General features: G+C 51.8%; 1 protein-coding gene across 2 annotated transcripts in view; it reads right to left on the reverse strand.

The window, feature by feature from the left end:
* Positions 1 to 2,147: 2,147 nt before the first annotated feature.
* Positions 2,148 to 15,334, reverse strand: part of SLC38A10 (solute carrier family 38 member 10) — a 46,612-nt gene continuing 33,425 nt past the window's right edge. Inside the window, exons 12-16 of one of the 2 annotated variants that reach the window (XM_026654396.2) lie at positions 11,827 to 11,997; positions 11,020 to 11,493; positions 10,313 to 10,435; positions 5,748 to 5,927; positions 2,148 to 5,602 (exon numbers count right to left, since the gene is read on the reverse strand). In XM_026654396.2, coding sequence (XP_026510181.1) covers positions 4,362 to 5,602; positions 5,748 to 5,927; positions 10,313 to 10,435; positions 11,020 to 11,493; positions 11,827 to 11,997 — 2,189 coding nt within the window. In that variant the 3' untranslated portion in view covers positions 2,148 to 4,361. Of the gene's footprint in view, positions 5,606 to 5,747; positions 5,928 to 10,312; positions 10,436 to 11,019; positions 11,494 to 11,826; positions 11,998 to 15,334 lie in introns of both variants that reach the window. The other variant, XM_026654395.2, reaches the window with a different exon arrangement.

Raw genomic sequence — 15,334 nt, forward strand, 5'->3', positions numbered from 1 at the left:
GGTGAGAGCCCCGGGCAGCCCCCGCCCCAGGCCTAGGGAGTGACTAGTGGTGGGAACCCTGGGCAGCGCCCCCCTCTTGTCCTCTCTAGGCCCTGCCCAGGGAGCGCAGGGTGCCTGACTCAGCCTGTCCTAACTCTTGGGGTTGGTGACACGGCGAGAACAAGGCCGGGTGTGAATGTCACTATGGCGCCGTGTGATTTTTAGGCAGCGGCCTATGGAAAGTGCGTCGCTGCGACGACAACAGGCCATGCCGAGCTGCGGAAGGACGTGTGCACGAAGGAGTTCGAGGCCCTGAAGGAGTGCTTCACCCAGGCAGTATGTTGCAGGGAATAGCTGTACACACAAAAACTTGGGGGCCACCCTGCGGGATGGTTCTTGGAGGGGGGACTGGCCTGGAGAGTTCAGTGCTATCATGTTTATACCCTCTTTGGTGCAGTACCATAGGCAAAACGTGGGTCTGGGGAAGTAATTCTCAAACCTAGGACTCATGCCCAGGGCATCTGAAGTCTAATACGTCAGAAATGACCACTGTAGTGATAGTCTTGTGGTTAAGGCTCTGGACTTGGGATAAGGAAATCTGTTAATTTTCAGCTGTGACTCAGCAAGTTACAGTCTGTGCTGCAGGATACCAGTGCCCCTCAAGCACAAGGAAGTTGTGAGAATGAACAAATGTTTGAACTACTCTGACACCGTGGGATAGTACAAGTACCGAGGTAGAGTGGGGCTGTTTTCCCCGCCATGGTGATTGGTTCTGATGGTCAGTGTGGGTAGCTTATCTGGCAAAGTCCTCACAACAGAGCAGGAACTGGATGTTGTAATCAGAAAACACCAATCCTCTTCCTCCTAGCTTATCTGACTCACTTCTTTTTACAGGCAAAGAAGACAATGAAGTGAAGGCATTGGTAACAATGCAGGGGACTGGAATCTAGATTTACAGTCCTGGCTGGTGTCTGTCCAGCTGTAATCAGGTAGTTCCAGGACAGAAGAATTTGCATAATCTAATTAAATCAGAAGGAAATGGGAGCCAAATAATGGAATACTCAACTCTATTTCATGCCACCTCCGCCCCCAGCTGTTTCAGACAATGCATGTAAATAGATGTTTGGAAACTTTTTTTTTTAAATAAAACTCCAAAATCTGAGTCAGTGGTTTAAGACCTGCTCTTTATTCTACAATTTAACTCTGCAGTCTGGAAAGGGTAGCAAAAACGGCACTAAAACTAAGCTTCTATTCTACTGAGTGGCTACACTCCCTTTGTTTGCTGCAGTACCTTTAGCCTACTCTCAGATGGCCCTATTGTTCTAGAGCTAGCTTTTGTCATGTGGCTTTCCTGAGAATTTAGGATTCCATCTCCCCTTCCCACAGGGTCCTAGGAATGTTAGGGTGGGCAGAAATGCAGAATAGGTCACTTGAGAGAGGGTTCTGCTTTAGCTCCCGAGATTTCATTCTCTCTGACCATATTATGACTAATGCTTAAGTTCAGCTAAAGCCATGGTACGCTAAAGAGCTGCCCCACTACAACTGGGAACCTTGCTGCTAAACCTCCACTTCCCATGTGAATACAGGCTTTCAGACTGCAGCTTTGAAAACCTAAGCACTAAAACTCCTAAGACGAGGGGAGAAATGGGCCAAGGTTACAGACCATGGCTGAGCTCCGCCTAAGTGGTTGGCAGAGCTCCTCATCTAGCGGCTCATGTTACCCTCAAGGCTGCCGGGGCCCTCGAAGTAGTGCAAGGACACTGGTTACGTTTAGAGGGTTAAGCACAGGGCTACGGAGGAAATGCCGGGTACGAGGATGAGTAAATGCAAGCTGCAGCTTGATAGAGGTGAGGGAGGTGCTAGCTAATGAAAAGCACTCCGATAAGAGCAGGTCACTGCTTGGGGCATGAGCACCCCACTTTACACTGCACTCACCCTGAAGCGAAACAATCAAAGTGGCATTTCATGAAATCTCCCGTTTTGGGGCACATGGAGCCCCTCCCCTCACAGCCAGGAGGAGCCCAGCCACTAGCTGCAGCAATGGCCGAAGGGATGCAGAATGAGCAGAGTTTCCTTAAGGATACGTCCCATCCTGGACAGCAGGAACTGCTCCCCAAGGGCCGAGAGCGGCTTAACGGTGCTCGTTACAGCAAGAAGAGTTCAACTCAAAATGCTTTAACTTATTTTATTGATTGGCCTGGCATGGCCACTCCTCAGCCTTTCCCCTGAGCACTGCAGATACAAGCTGGTCCTAGCCTGGAGAGGTAATGAAGTTCCCTGCTTTTGTCCAGCTGGGAATGTCTCATTCACAACACTGGCCAATTCCAGGTGCTGAGGAATGTCAGAATTATCTTTGGTCCCTTTGTGGTCGACAGGCACCTCAACAGCAGCACGTGGTCACCCTAAACTGCTGCTCACATGGTGTAAGAGAAACAGTGCTCCCCGTGCCAGGCAGGATCGCAACACGAAGCTAACAGAGGCCAGGGAGATCCCTGTACACAAGTTAGGGGCAAGCAGGGCAGGTGTGCATAGGGAGTATTTAGTTCCCGCCCCCAGAGCTCCCTTAGAGCTTTAAAGGGCTAGTTCTTGCAGCGGGGGCAGACTTGAGATTTGGCCACGGGCAGAGGAGACTGCTGCACTGAAAGCACGTGTCTTACTTGCATCTGACGTCCACAAACGCTAACAATCACACGGAGGCCGTTCTAGGGCCTCCTGCCCCAGAGCAGAAGTTACAAGAGTCCCAGATACAGGTTAATTGTGCTTTGAGACAGGGTCATGGAGGAACTCCAGAAGACTCCAGCTATGGCAATCCCGTCTACAACAGCCACTTCGGGATGCATGCAAACGCCTCTCCTGAAGACGTACAGCTGCCACAGCGATTTAAGCACTTCAATAATCGGCCGACTGTAAAGACCAGTCCCAATCCTGTTCTTCCCTTTTAGGAGCTCAGAGTTCTCTGGTCTGAAGGCAGAGTCATCCCCCCTAGTGTTTCTCTCTCCTAGTAACCAGCCCCCAGCACAGCAGTTCCCGCTTCCAGCAGGTTGATCGGATATGAACGAAATGAGGCGGAGTTACCAAAGGACTCCAGACAAACCCCGACACTGCTGAGGTCTACAGGCTCCTGGCAGGGCGGGTGTCAATCATTCTAGTGAAAGCTGGGGGATTTTTTTCTTACATTTGGCAGTCAAGGTCTCTCATTTACCACACTTTAAAATTTACTACTGATCCCCGACTTTTGAAACAAACCAATTCTCTTAAGAGGTTCCTTCCTCTGCTCATGTATACGTGACCCAAGTGTCTGGATTACCGACCTCAATGGATTTAATCACACGTTGAAGAATTGCTCTGGGGGATACAACTATACCAAACAGTACATGAACTCTGCAAAGGGAGAAGAGAGGTAGGTACGATTCTGAGCCAACCCTCCATGACACTGTCCCTTGAAATCATGCGCTTTCATTCCCTGATATCTGCTACTTCTTGCCGCAAATCTCAAGCCGTTTTGAGAGGGGAAGAAGGGAGTGTGCAGTCCCCAGCACGAGCCCCTTCATGCACTTTGGGCAGGAATACTCCCGTTAAAAGCACAATCTGAAACGTAACCGCCAAGGAAGAGAAGAAGGTCAAGCTCTTCGTTATTGCTAGTATGATCCCTGGGAGGAAGGAGCAGCACAACAGTAGCCATTGTGCTTGTTTAAGGCAGCATCGGACATTAACTACACTGATATTCCTAGCACAAACTTCAGCCCAACACACGTAACGCTGACGGAACGGCTTCCCATTGGGCAAACGGACCCCAGCAATTGGCTAACCCTGTCCTAGCAGATGTATTTCCAATGCGGATCGCAACAGTCCAGGAGAAGTGGAGCCGTGCGAGCTCCCCCTCTCGAGGCCCAGATAAGTTGGACTAAGCAACTCAATGCACTTATTGAAGAAACATTTGCAAGGAGACAGTTTGAGCAACCTGGGGATGTGCTTCAATACTGAATGGGCAAATTGGGGCAGGACGGACAAGGCAATTCAACATGAACCAAACAGCACAGATCCTTTGGGAATGGGGAGGACCTTTGAAAGCCAGAGGGCAGTCGGAGCTTCTCTTTCTGGGTCTCTCCAGTCACCCCAATGACAAACACGGGCAGGACGTTAACATCGAAGTAAATGGATGGGCCATGGCGGCCCCCAATTCCATGGAGAGAGTAGTCTGAGGTCAGAATCAGCCCGAGGAGTGTTGGGGCCCAGTCCAAGTGAAGTGCTGCTGGGTTAGACTGTCAGCAGTCGTGTATGCAACTGGAGTCCAAATGGTCACTTGATAAGCGGAATGTTGGATACCGCAGACATTAGGAGCGATAACGGCTTCACAACCAATAGAGCAAGGCCGGGTCTCATCACACCTCCTCCTCTGCCATTTGTTTGATCTGCCGACTGTGAACCACCTGCTGGGCACCTTCCGCTGCCTGGTTTAATCTGGTCTCCAGGGCGCTGCGGAGGTCGTTCACTTTCACATCCGGAAGAGGGTTGAGACCAATGATGACACCTTCGCTCGCCTCAGTCTCCTCCTCCAGGCGAGGCGGCAGGTCCCGTCTCCTCCTCCGGAGGTCCAAGTCAGCCTGCAGTTTCAGGTCCCGGTTTGGTTTGACGTTCTCCTGGTCTGGTTTCTGATCCGCAAGGGGGGCTGCTCCCTTCTCATGCTTTAAGGCAACGTCGTTCTCAAAGGCATTCTTCTCAGCAGGATCTTTGAGAAGTTTTTCATCCAGGACCTTTTGCTTGTTCAAGTGGCTTCCCTGAGGACCCTGCTCCATATCCACTGCCTTTCCCCGGAGAACTTCTTTCTTAGCCTCCACTTTGCCGGCCTGATCGACCTGGGAAGCCTGCTGCCGCTTGCTGCCAGCTCCATCGGCCTGGTCGTCATTTCCAGGTCTCGGATGTTCCTGTTTACGCTGCACGTTCTCTGCTACTTGCAGTTTATTTGAAGAGTCCAATGGAAGTTCCAGATCTTTGGGCGCCTCTTTATTTGCTGGTTTGGTTTTAGAGTCCGCACCAAAGACTCGTTCTGGACCCTTCCCTGCTGTCTCCTGAGCTTTGACAGCCCTTGGCAGCTGTCTCTGGGTGTCAGTGACTGCTCCTGCCACCACCTCTCCAGCTTCCAGGGCACTCTTCTGCTCTTGGCTATCTCCCACACCTTTGGCTTCATGCCCTCCCCCCAATTCCTTGGCTGCGGGCTTCTCTGGATGGTTTCCTGCTGCCTGGACTGCATGTCCTATGTCATTGGCTTGTCGTGAATCATCGCTATGAAGTGGATCCCCTAAGTTCTCTAGAGAGTTTTTAATGACTTTGTTCGCCTTGTGTTGTGGGACCTTCCCACCCTTAGGAAGAGCCTCGGGAATTTTAGGCCCAGCTACGCTGACTTGAACAGGAAACTTCATTCTAGGTCTGTGCACAGCCTCTTCCAGACCATCTACATTCCCTTGGTGTTGCTCCACTAAGTCAACAGGCTGATTGCCAGGCCCTGGCTGAGGAGGGTCCAATATCTCCTTAGGAAGGTGCTTTGCAGCAACATCTGCTTTAACGTCTCGGCCCTCTTCCTCTTTGCTCTTTGCAAGAGGCAGATCAGGCTCCTGTGGTATTTCTGCTGCAGAAAAATAAATGAAAGGTCTTTTTTAGTGAATGCCCAGCAGCAGTTTTCCTTTCTCCCCAGTGCACCTGCATGTTCTTCAGACCTGCCACTGTGCCAGCCCCAGAGAGTGGCAGGTGTTTTCTAGCCACATCCTTACCTTGCTTTGGCTTCTCCTCGCCTCCCTCCTCCTGCCTCTGCTGGTGCATTTCCTTATGCTGCTCTTCAATCACAGCGAGCAGTTTCGCCTGCTGGTCTAGTAGCTGCTTTTGCTGCACTTGCTGTTCTTTAATCACTTGCAGCAGGACGGCATGATCAAGCACCTTTGCCTTCCCAGCTTCTAATGTTAAAAAAAAAAAAAAAGCAGAGGGGAAAAGAGAAGAAAATGAAGCTTGCTGGGAGCGGCAGAACAGCTCCTCCCATTTAGTGTGTTTCTTGGGAGGAGAGGGATTGGGGGGTACATGCTTCTCCCCCCAAAAATAACGCTTGCGCACAGTCTAACCAAGTAACGATTCATTTCAATAGCCATCCTCCTTCTCCATGGGCCATATGAGACCCTCTTCCATATCTGTGATGCACCGTGTTTTGCTGTAATACTTCCTGGCCAGAGCCAGCCTGCGATACCCTTCCTCACTTAGAGCAGTGCCCTACTCCTCGGACAGTCCCACTGCCATCGGGGGAGCAAGGGCATCACAATACGGCCCTCTATCAGCAGCACAGAGATCCTCCACTGGAAGCTCATAGCAGCCAGATGCAAATAAGTGTGTGTAGGGGGTGATCTGTCTGATCGCCCCTCTTCCCCTCCCACATACAAAAGGAAAGCCCAGGGCTGTGCAGCTAACGTGCACAGCCAGAGCAGACAGTGGCAGAAGCTCCACTGGGCAATGTTTGGGAGGCTGCTTTTCACACAAAAGAGGACACAGGAGACTCAGAGTAAGACTGACCAGTGCACTTGTATTTATCCTGGAAGGGGAGAGGTCTCTGAAGCAAGGTGGTCGAGAGATAAGGGACAGTCAACGGCTAACCAGATTCAAAACAAGAGGACTTCTGCTTTTTAAAACCCTTCTCTAATCCCCAAAGGGGCAGATGGATAGGCAGTTCTGACTGCTGTCAGGGTCTGCGATGACCTCTGCAGGGGCTTAACACGGCAGTTCTAGCTCTGACCCCTGGAGAGAATTCGTCCATTTTAGTGGGCCTAGAACATTTCCTCCTAGCTACCGTTGAGCAAAGACGTATCATTCTGGGGCTTCTGCTGAGCAGAAGCCAGTGCCCAGGAGTCCAGCAGCTCATCTGAACCCCACTGAGAGGGAGCCCAGCCCAGGGAGCCTACCAGAGCATTCACACCCAGACGTGGAAGATCTGCACAGCCTCCAATGCGTGGCATCTGATTCTAGCCTCTCAAATGGGCAAGGGCTGGCTGGAGGTAGGGCTGGGAAAATGCCCCTCTCTTTTCCCCAGACCTGACCCCCACACTGCGCTTTTATCCTGAGCAGGTGAGTGATGTCTAACAGCAGGCACAGGCTCCGAAAACCCAATACCGCCGTCCCAGACCTGGGTTGCAGCTGAACACCAGCAATCTAACACCCGGCACAACCCAGGGGCTGGGTGCTCAGGTTTAGCTGTCCTGGGGTTAAAGGTTGTGTAAGCCAATGTACAGCTTTGTGGAGAGGGCAGAAGGACTAGCTTACCAATCTGAACTGGAGTAAATTTCAGCCAATGAAATCTGAAGTGACCGGTGCTCACAAACATGCTAGTAGAGGACGCAGCAATAATGTATCATAAGACTGTATGTTAAACCAGGACGAAAACCCTGCTCACTAGCTCTGCACAGACACACACTGGGGGAAGATCTGGAGAACACACAGTTTCTATTTGAATTTACGAGTTAGTTTAGTGCTCCGAAGTCAGGGTTTAGCAACACGGACTTGATTTGAGCCAGGCACTGTGCAAGCTACATGCAGTGTGCAAACCACGCAAACACCCTGTCTGTATGGAGACATTACGACATCTTTCTTCTTAGGAAATGCACCCACGGCATATACTGCACAGTGCTAACCTGTCCTGTGCTTCCCCCCACCCCCGACACGCCTAGTGGCATTTCTCCAAAACTCTCTGGGAGTTTCCAGAAAATTGCACCCAAAGGAATTCATGGCAAAGATTAACAGCCTGTAAAATGCCATTTAAATTAGAAAGGGAAGTTGTCCTGCTAATAACCCACAAGGTGAATAAAGGGGAATATTTTCGGTGCACAGCAGAAAGCTATAAAACAAGCAGCAACTTTGGAATTTCCCCTTATAGTCCCATTTACAAAAGCTCCATTATGGGCGGGGGAAGTGAAATCACTGGAAGAGTGCAGTTTCCTTCCCCCCCTGTCTGTTTACTTTCAGCACTTAGCTCGGCAGGGCAAACAGAAGTCCTTTCTACTCTCACGTTCTGGGGACTGCACTCCACTAGCTCTGCATGGTTAGCTTTGGGTAGCAATGCTGAAGGAGAAGGTTTCAAGCCAAATCAAACTGGTTTTCATGGAGATTTTTGAAAGCCTACGTAACTCCTCTCTCAACCTATTCACACCCCCAAAACCCACTGGGCTGCTACCCTCTCACACTCCCTCTGATCCGAATGAGTGTGGATGAAAACGTGTCAGACCCTGACTTGCTTTGGGGGGGTTTAACACACCTCTGATAAAAAAATATCGTAAGCACTTTAACAAAAAAACGCAGAGGACTTGGGCATCCCGAGGGGCCACGGTTCAGGAGCCCAGAGAGAAGTTACTGTCAGTGAGGGGCATCCGTGCAGGAGGATTGTGGGCCCTGGCTGTACCACCACCATTTCCCCGTTTGTTTAGGTGGGGGATTCAGCTCTGTACAGAGGAACGGGACAAGTCCCACACACCCTCTTACGTGCCATTAAAGCCCATAGGCCTGGTGCTGACTCTCTGCCCAGGGCTGAAGGCTAACACGTACGCTCATGCAATGCATTCACAAGACCCGAGGCCATGCATGCTACTCTTTCACTCGCACTTAGATCCTGGGATTTTAAATCCTCCTTACAATTCAATATGGTCATTCCTTGAGGTTCATACCTGCTACTAGCTTTTTAATCTCAGCTGTTTCAGGCCCATTGAGATGCATAAGGAAGAGAAACAGATTAGGAAAACCGTGATTTTTCTTTTCTTTTTTCTTTTTTGTTTAAAGCAAACGAACAAGTCAAAAGCATCAAATAACCTTTAGTGGCAGGATATGGGGAAAGCACCTTCATGAAAAGGCCAGATGAGGGCCAGATGAATGCTAGATTCTACAGACTCTGCCAAACAGCCACCTAAGCTCGTGTCCCGCACACGCACTGCATACATGCAGCCTCTCAGGATATGGCATGTTCGGTGTCACCTCATCCAGGGCTGCAGTAAGCAGGGTACACATGATCTGTTCCCACGACGGAGATTCCCTGGATGTAGCCTAGCGTCATCCAGCAATTCACGGGGCCTGCAGCTAACCTGCTCTCGGGCTGTTCGGGAACCTGGTCTGTTCCAGTAACACAGGTGTGATCTGCTGCGCACGGGTTACACAGGGGCTGCCGGGGTTCAGTCAGTCTCTCTCAAGTCCACCATGGCGAGAATGTGAGCAACTGGGCACTAGCAGCGGTGACCTGCCACCAGACACGAGCTCTGGGTCTGAGTCTTGGATTTTGCCATCCCAGATTGGCAGAAGCTAGGAATGTTCCGGGGTCTGTCTACACTGCAGCTGGCAGCGTGCTCCCCTGTGCAGGTAGCCGGCCACGTGCTAGCCCACTAACAATAGCAGTGTGGCCACAGTGGCCTGGGTGGTGGCTCTGGCTAGTCACCCGAGTACAAATCCACCCGAGCCCCTGCTACCTTGAGCAGACTGGTGTGTGTCTGTCCACCTGTAACCGGAGGAAGTGCCTTTGGAGGACCCCGCTGGGCTGGCTGAGAGGCCATAGGCTCCAAACCCTTGCAGCGGTGGGAAGAGCCGGCCGGCCAGTACCCTCCTCTTGGAGAAGTTGAACTTCACCGACCTACCCGTGTGTCATGAGCTAGCATGCAGCCACGCAGGCGGGAACAGGCTCAGTCGAAGGATGTGTAACTCCCCACAGCAGAGTTCACACAGCCATTTCCCACTGTGCTTTTATTCTGGCTTCGCTCTTGTTCACCCTGGGGCCTCGCTCTGTACTCTGAGCTTGGGCGGGGCAGGGGGGGGAAGGGGAGAGAGCGCCAGGCCTACAGTCCAGCATGGGTCACGGCACCAACAGGGCTGGCGGAAGTTTTGCGTTGAAACATGCCATCCTCTCCTGGAGTACTTAGCCCCTCGAGACAGACGCTAAGCACTAGAGCCTATAGCCACTGGGCCCCAACCCAGCGGTGGTACAGTGGAGTTCCAGATGGGTCGCAAGGCTGGGCCAGGTCCCAACCCCAGAGCGGGGAGCTGGGCCCAGCCCCACAGGACAGGAGTGTGAGTGTGGGAGAGGCTCGCTCGCTCTCCAGCGCCTCCCCTCGGCACCTGGCTGGGATCAGGGCTGCGGTGCCATGCATGGAACGGCAGGTAGCAAAAAGCCAAAAAGAACCACCGGCCTAAAGTTACATGATCCCAACCACCACGGCCAAACTGTCTGGGCGGTACATTCTCACTGTCCCTCGCACGCCGCCTAACGAGGCAACAGGCTCCCAGGGCGATTGGCAGCTGTGGGGAGGCTAAGCCCCACTTCACTCACCCTCCAGCCTGCTGTCGCCGTTCTCCTGCGGCTTGTCCTCAGCATTTCGGATCTCTCTCTGCTGCGGTTGCTGCACCTGCGCTGGATCCAGCCTGTCGGGCGGGAGCAGCTCCTGCTTCTCACCTGCGGACAGACCGACCGACCGACCAACTCAGCTCTTTGGTTGGAAAGGAAGAAGCGGCAGATATTCTCTAAAAACAGCTCCACACTCTGTCCCGCCTCCCCCCCCCCGCCCGCCCCCCGCCAACGCAGTTTATATTCAACCTGACAACTGCAAGGGAAGTAATAAAAAAAATATTTAACAATCTTATAGACTCCTGGCAGAGAGCCAATGCTAACTACCTTAGCCAATTAAAATGCAAGAACCATCCTAGCTAGCTTTTAGATGGGCACTTAGCAATGTGTTACCTGTCAAGATCTCCCAACTCCACGTCCCCAGTGAGTTGTGAGACACATAACAACAGCACGGCACCTGACATTTAGTAGGCTAGCAAACAATTGTTTGACAGATATTATAGTAGCTGTCAAAGACACCAGATTCCTCGTTTCCCCCAACAGCTGCTGAAGGGGCTGTGCATATTCACATGCTAATCTGGTGAAATTAGACGAGAACACTGGAATGTAGGGAGGAGTAACCAATCGCTGCCCTCCCCTAGCCTAGACAAGAGGAGAATTGGCTCAGATGAGACACCCAGGAGATGACTTACCAGGGTCAATTTCCTTCTCTACAGACTTCACAGCCTCCGCAACGTTCCCAGCCTGCTGGAGATTTGCATTCTCTCTTCCACCTGCAGCCTCAGCTCTCTTTTCGCCCCCAGGTAGGACAGCCAGTGACCTTGGTTCGACCACCTGCTTGCCGGGCTCCAGATCTTTGTACAGCGGTCGGCCATCTCGTCGCACCTCCGGGGCATTCTTCGGGTCCTCGAGGGGCCTGTCAACCTCTCTCTCGAGCTGGTTGTGAGCCCCATCTTCCTTTCCTGGTTCCAGGTTGGGCTCCTCTCTCTTGGGATCCAGCTGTGCAGCCTTCTCCACGGCCGGCTTGAGCCGATTTGCCTTGGCTTCTTCAGGTGGACGCTTGTTCTCCTTAGATTCTTCACGGTCCTGCCCCTCATCTACGACAACTGCGTCATGTGGGACAGGTGGCTCATGGCGATGGGCTTCTCCCACAGGTAAAGCGATCCCTGGGGAAAAGGGGAGGGGAGAAGGTCAATGGGCCCCTCTGGTGGGATTTGGCGAAATTCCACCCAGCAGACCCATGTCATACCCGTGTGTACCCTCCTGCCCTGATACGTGTCACCCCTCCCAGTGAGCAGTCCTTGCTGCCTAGCCACGCGCAAGCATATCCGGCGAGCTCCAGGAGCAGCCACGCTGGGCCAGGGAGGGAATCGGCCTGGACGGGGATGGAATCATGAATTATCTGCAATAATATTGCTAACCACCCCTTCCAAGTATGTCAAGTTGCACCTCTAAGCTCTTGCCCTCTCCCCAGCCCCCCAGCCCCATCTCTGGGATACCCTGGTCAGGCCGGTCGAGCTGCACTTCCTCCTCCTGCTTGGCCTTCGCTTCGTCTCTCTTGGGCACGTCCATGGGCACCTTGATCTGCGGCTGTTCCATCTCTTCCTTCTCGTTCGGCAGCTTCGGTTTCTCGCGGCTGTCCTCCGCCCCTTCCGCAACTGGGTCCTGGACTGTAAGCATGGCACAGTTAATTGAATGAGGTCACACATGGCTGCACTGTCAATCTATAAAAGGAATCGGGGCAATTCTTTTGTCAGCTGTAATCCTGTTTCTCCAGCTGAGTGACACGGGTCTAGGAGGCAATTTTGAGCTCCTCAGTCAATTGTTAGTGCTTAGTTTTCTTTACTAGCCATCCCGGGGAGGGCTCTTTTGTTATCAAGATACAGAAAAACAGTACAGCGCAATTTACAAAAGCTGCATGCTACCATGAACTACCACCAGATGGCAGCATTGATCTTGCGCTCTTTTCTTCCACCACAATTAAAGATCCTGAGCTCCCTTTAATCTCTCCAGACCAGCAGCAGCCGGTGGCGCACTGGCGGGGGCTCTGCGGAGATCCTCTTTCCCAGCTGCTAGGCTACACTCAGGACAGGAAAGGCACATCAAATAGTTTCCTAATGTTACTTCTTCGCAAGAACAATTGCTGTAGCTGGCACGGGGATGTAATGGGACTGAGTGGGAGGGGATCAGAGATTGGGCACAAAATTTTAACCGTGCGGGTGATTAACCATTGGAACAAACTTCCAAGGAGAGTGGCAAACTCTCCGTCTCTTCATGCCTTGTTTGGAAGGCTGGATGCCCTTTTGAAAGGCCTGCTGCAATCAAACCCGAGTTACTGGGATCAATAGCGAGGTTACTGGGTGGAATTCTCTGGCGTGTGTTGTACAAGAAATCAGGCCAGATGTTCGACTGGTCCCCTCTGGCCGTAATCTCTGAAATGGGAATGTAGGTGCCGCCCATAAGCCGCTCTCAGCAGCAGCCCACACTATGGAAATGTTCGAGAACCTCGGCTTCAGAGGAAAAACAGAGGAGGGAATCAGATTGTTTTCCAGCTTTTGGGAGATGAAATCACACAGAGCATTTTCTGTCCAATGAACTCGGAAATATTTACTTTCTCTATCACAAAAACACACTTCTCCACCCCTCCCTCAAATTTCCTTTGGGGAATTAATGCTATAAACTTCTTTCAATGTTCTCCTCCCCCTCCCTGGAACTGGTGCCGTTCGTTACCAGATGAATTCATGGGAAAGAGAGACTGCCACAATTTCAGCTGTGCGGGTCTTATGTGAGTTGTGAAATAGACAGAACAGTACAAGATCCAGGCCCGTGTGGGAAGCCCGGCTGGAGCAGCTGACAGACGTGGAATCTTTGCCCTAGAGCACTGCGCCAGGTTGGGAAACTAGTTCAAGTCTGGGTGGTTTTCAAGGTTGCTTTGGTTAAGTAAATAAGAAAAGGGGCCTGAAGCAATGGTGGACACTGCAGGTCACGCAGCCTGCATCTGCAGCCTCGCTCCCCTTCCCTGGGAAGATGTAGGGCCAGAGTCACTGCCCAGTGAAGCCATTGGAAAGATGCCGATTGGCAGGCGAGTTTTTCTCCCAGTGGAGCGTGGCTGCGAGGCACGGGCGAGGGGGAGATGTGCTCTCCCCTCTTTGCCCCCCCTCCCCCCGCAGGGAAAACGGATTCCCGCGAGCTGTCCCTTTCCCAACACGGGGCTGTGTCCCTTTCAGCACATCACCAACCAGCACCCTTTCAAATGTGGCCCCACCAGCCTCGGTGGCCCTCTCTTCTAGCCCTTCATTAGCGGGCGGGGCAGCCAGGCAGAATCCTGGGGGCGGGGAGGGAGGGAAGCAAGTGTTTCTGAACAAACTCTGGGAGAATGGCAGGCTTCCCGGAGAGGGCTGCCGAACCCTGGGAAGAGAGTGCTCTGCCCTTCGGAGCCAGGATGTTCCAGCCAAATTCTAGCCTCACAATCCCCAAGTTACTTGGTTTGCCCTAGAAAAGCTTTAGTTTGTTACGGGGTCCCTGGTAACTATGCACCTCAGTCCTTATTGCGTTGGCCGAGGTCTGGCTCATTCAAGAGAAGGCTCACTACAGATCTGCCATACACCCAGCGTTCCTTGGGGCCAGGGTATTATTAGGATTAATTCTACAGCAACCCCAACATTTCATAAGCAAAGCAAAAGGGTTCGGGAGCCAAACACACCGAGCTTACCATCTGACGGGTAACGAAAGAGGGCTCCTACCTCTGCCTTTCACAGCAGGACTGCAGCAGGTGAAACTAGTGAGCTCTCCCCTACGCTGAAATCACTGGTGGAGGCCCCATGGCTGTACCCAGGAACAGTCGTAAATCACGAGATGGCTAGCACGTTACACGCCTTTCCAAAAACCACACAGCAAAACAAAAACAAGATCAAACCTCCACTCCGTAATAAGGCCAAGTTGCCTCTAAGCTGTCATTTTCTCAGCAGGAAACAAAATTAAGTTCATCATCTGGGCGTGAATTAATGGCCTGGCATGCTGCATGGAACCCTATAAGGAGCTATATGTGGTTTGCAGAGAACAATTTTGCTCAGGATGTGTAATAATCACTAACTGTACCGTCGTCTTTCAGGTCCCTTTGGAGAACGTTACAGTAATGCTGGGCCTCTGAATGTTTTATGAGTGGTGCTGGACTTTACAGGCAAGGGCTAAGAGGCTATAAAAGCTTCTTGGCTTACAACAACAACAACATCTCAGCATCAGACGGCAAGAGGGCTTTCTCTGCTGCTCGCTGGGCCTTCCAGGACCAGCCCAGCACACAATGCCCTCTAGCAGCTGTCTCCCTTTGGAGATATATGGGGGGGGACCCAAGACTTCCTGAAACAGATTTTTTTCCCCTCTTAAGTGGTTTGCCAACAATGTCTCTAGGCTGCAATAAAATTGCATGATTAGCAACCTAAAAGCTTCCCTCCCCCACAGCTTCTGGTTGGGATTCCAGCAACGGCCCCAGAAAGACGTTACAAATTACTCCTTGGGTGGTTTTCATATCACTCTTGTCCACCATGTTAACGACTGTAGCTGAAGCCTGCATCTATAGCTCCTGCTTGTTCGGAAGGAGGAGACGACAGCTTGGCATCGTTCTCCTCCTCCTCCTCAGCGGAGGGGGAACTGAGGAAAAGGAGGCCAGATGTGGCCTGGGAAGAGCAGAGAGTGGATGGGGCACTGGGAAGATTCTGTCGAATTGAGGAAGAAAATACATTTTTTGGCCATGGTTTCACTCCCAACACAGGGCTATTTTCAGTTCTTGACAGTGTCATCAGGCGCTGTTTCCCCAGTTCTAACCACGAGAGGGCGCTAACAGCTGCAAAACCCTTGCTTTTAAACCCTTGCTTCCATTGTCCACTTTTTGAAACTGATCAAAGATAGGTTTCAGAGTAGCAGCTGTGTTAGTCTGTATCCGCAAAAATAACAGGAGTACTTGTGGCACCTTAGAGACTAACAAATTTATTAGAGCATAAGCTTTCGTGG

Source organism: Terrapene carolina, unplaced genomic scaffold, assembly GCF_002925995.2.
Source record: "Terrapene carolina triunguis isolate 2854851 unplaced genomic scaffold, T_m_triunguis-2.0 Scaffold192, whole genome shotgun sequence".
NCBI lineage: Eukaryota > Metazoa > Chordata > Testudines > Emydidae > Terrapene > Terrapene triunguis.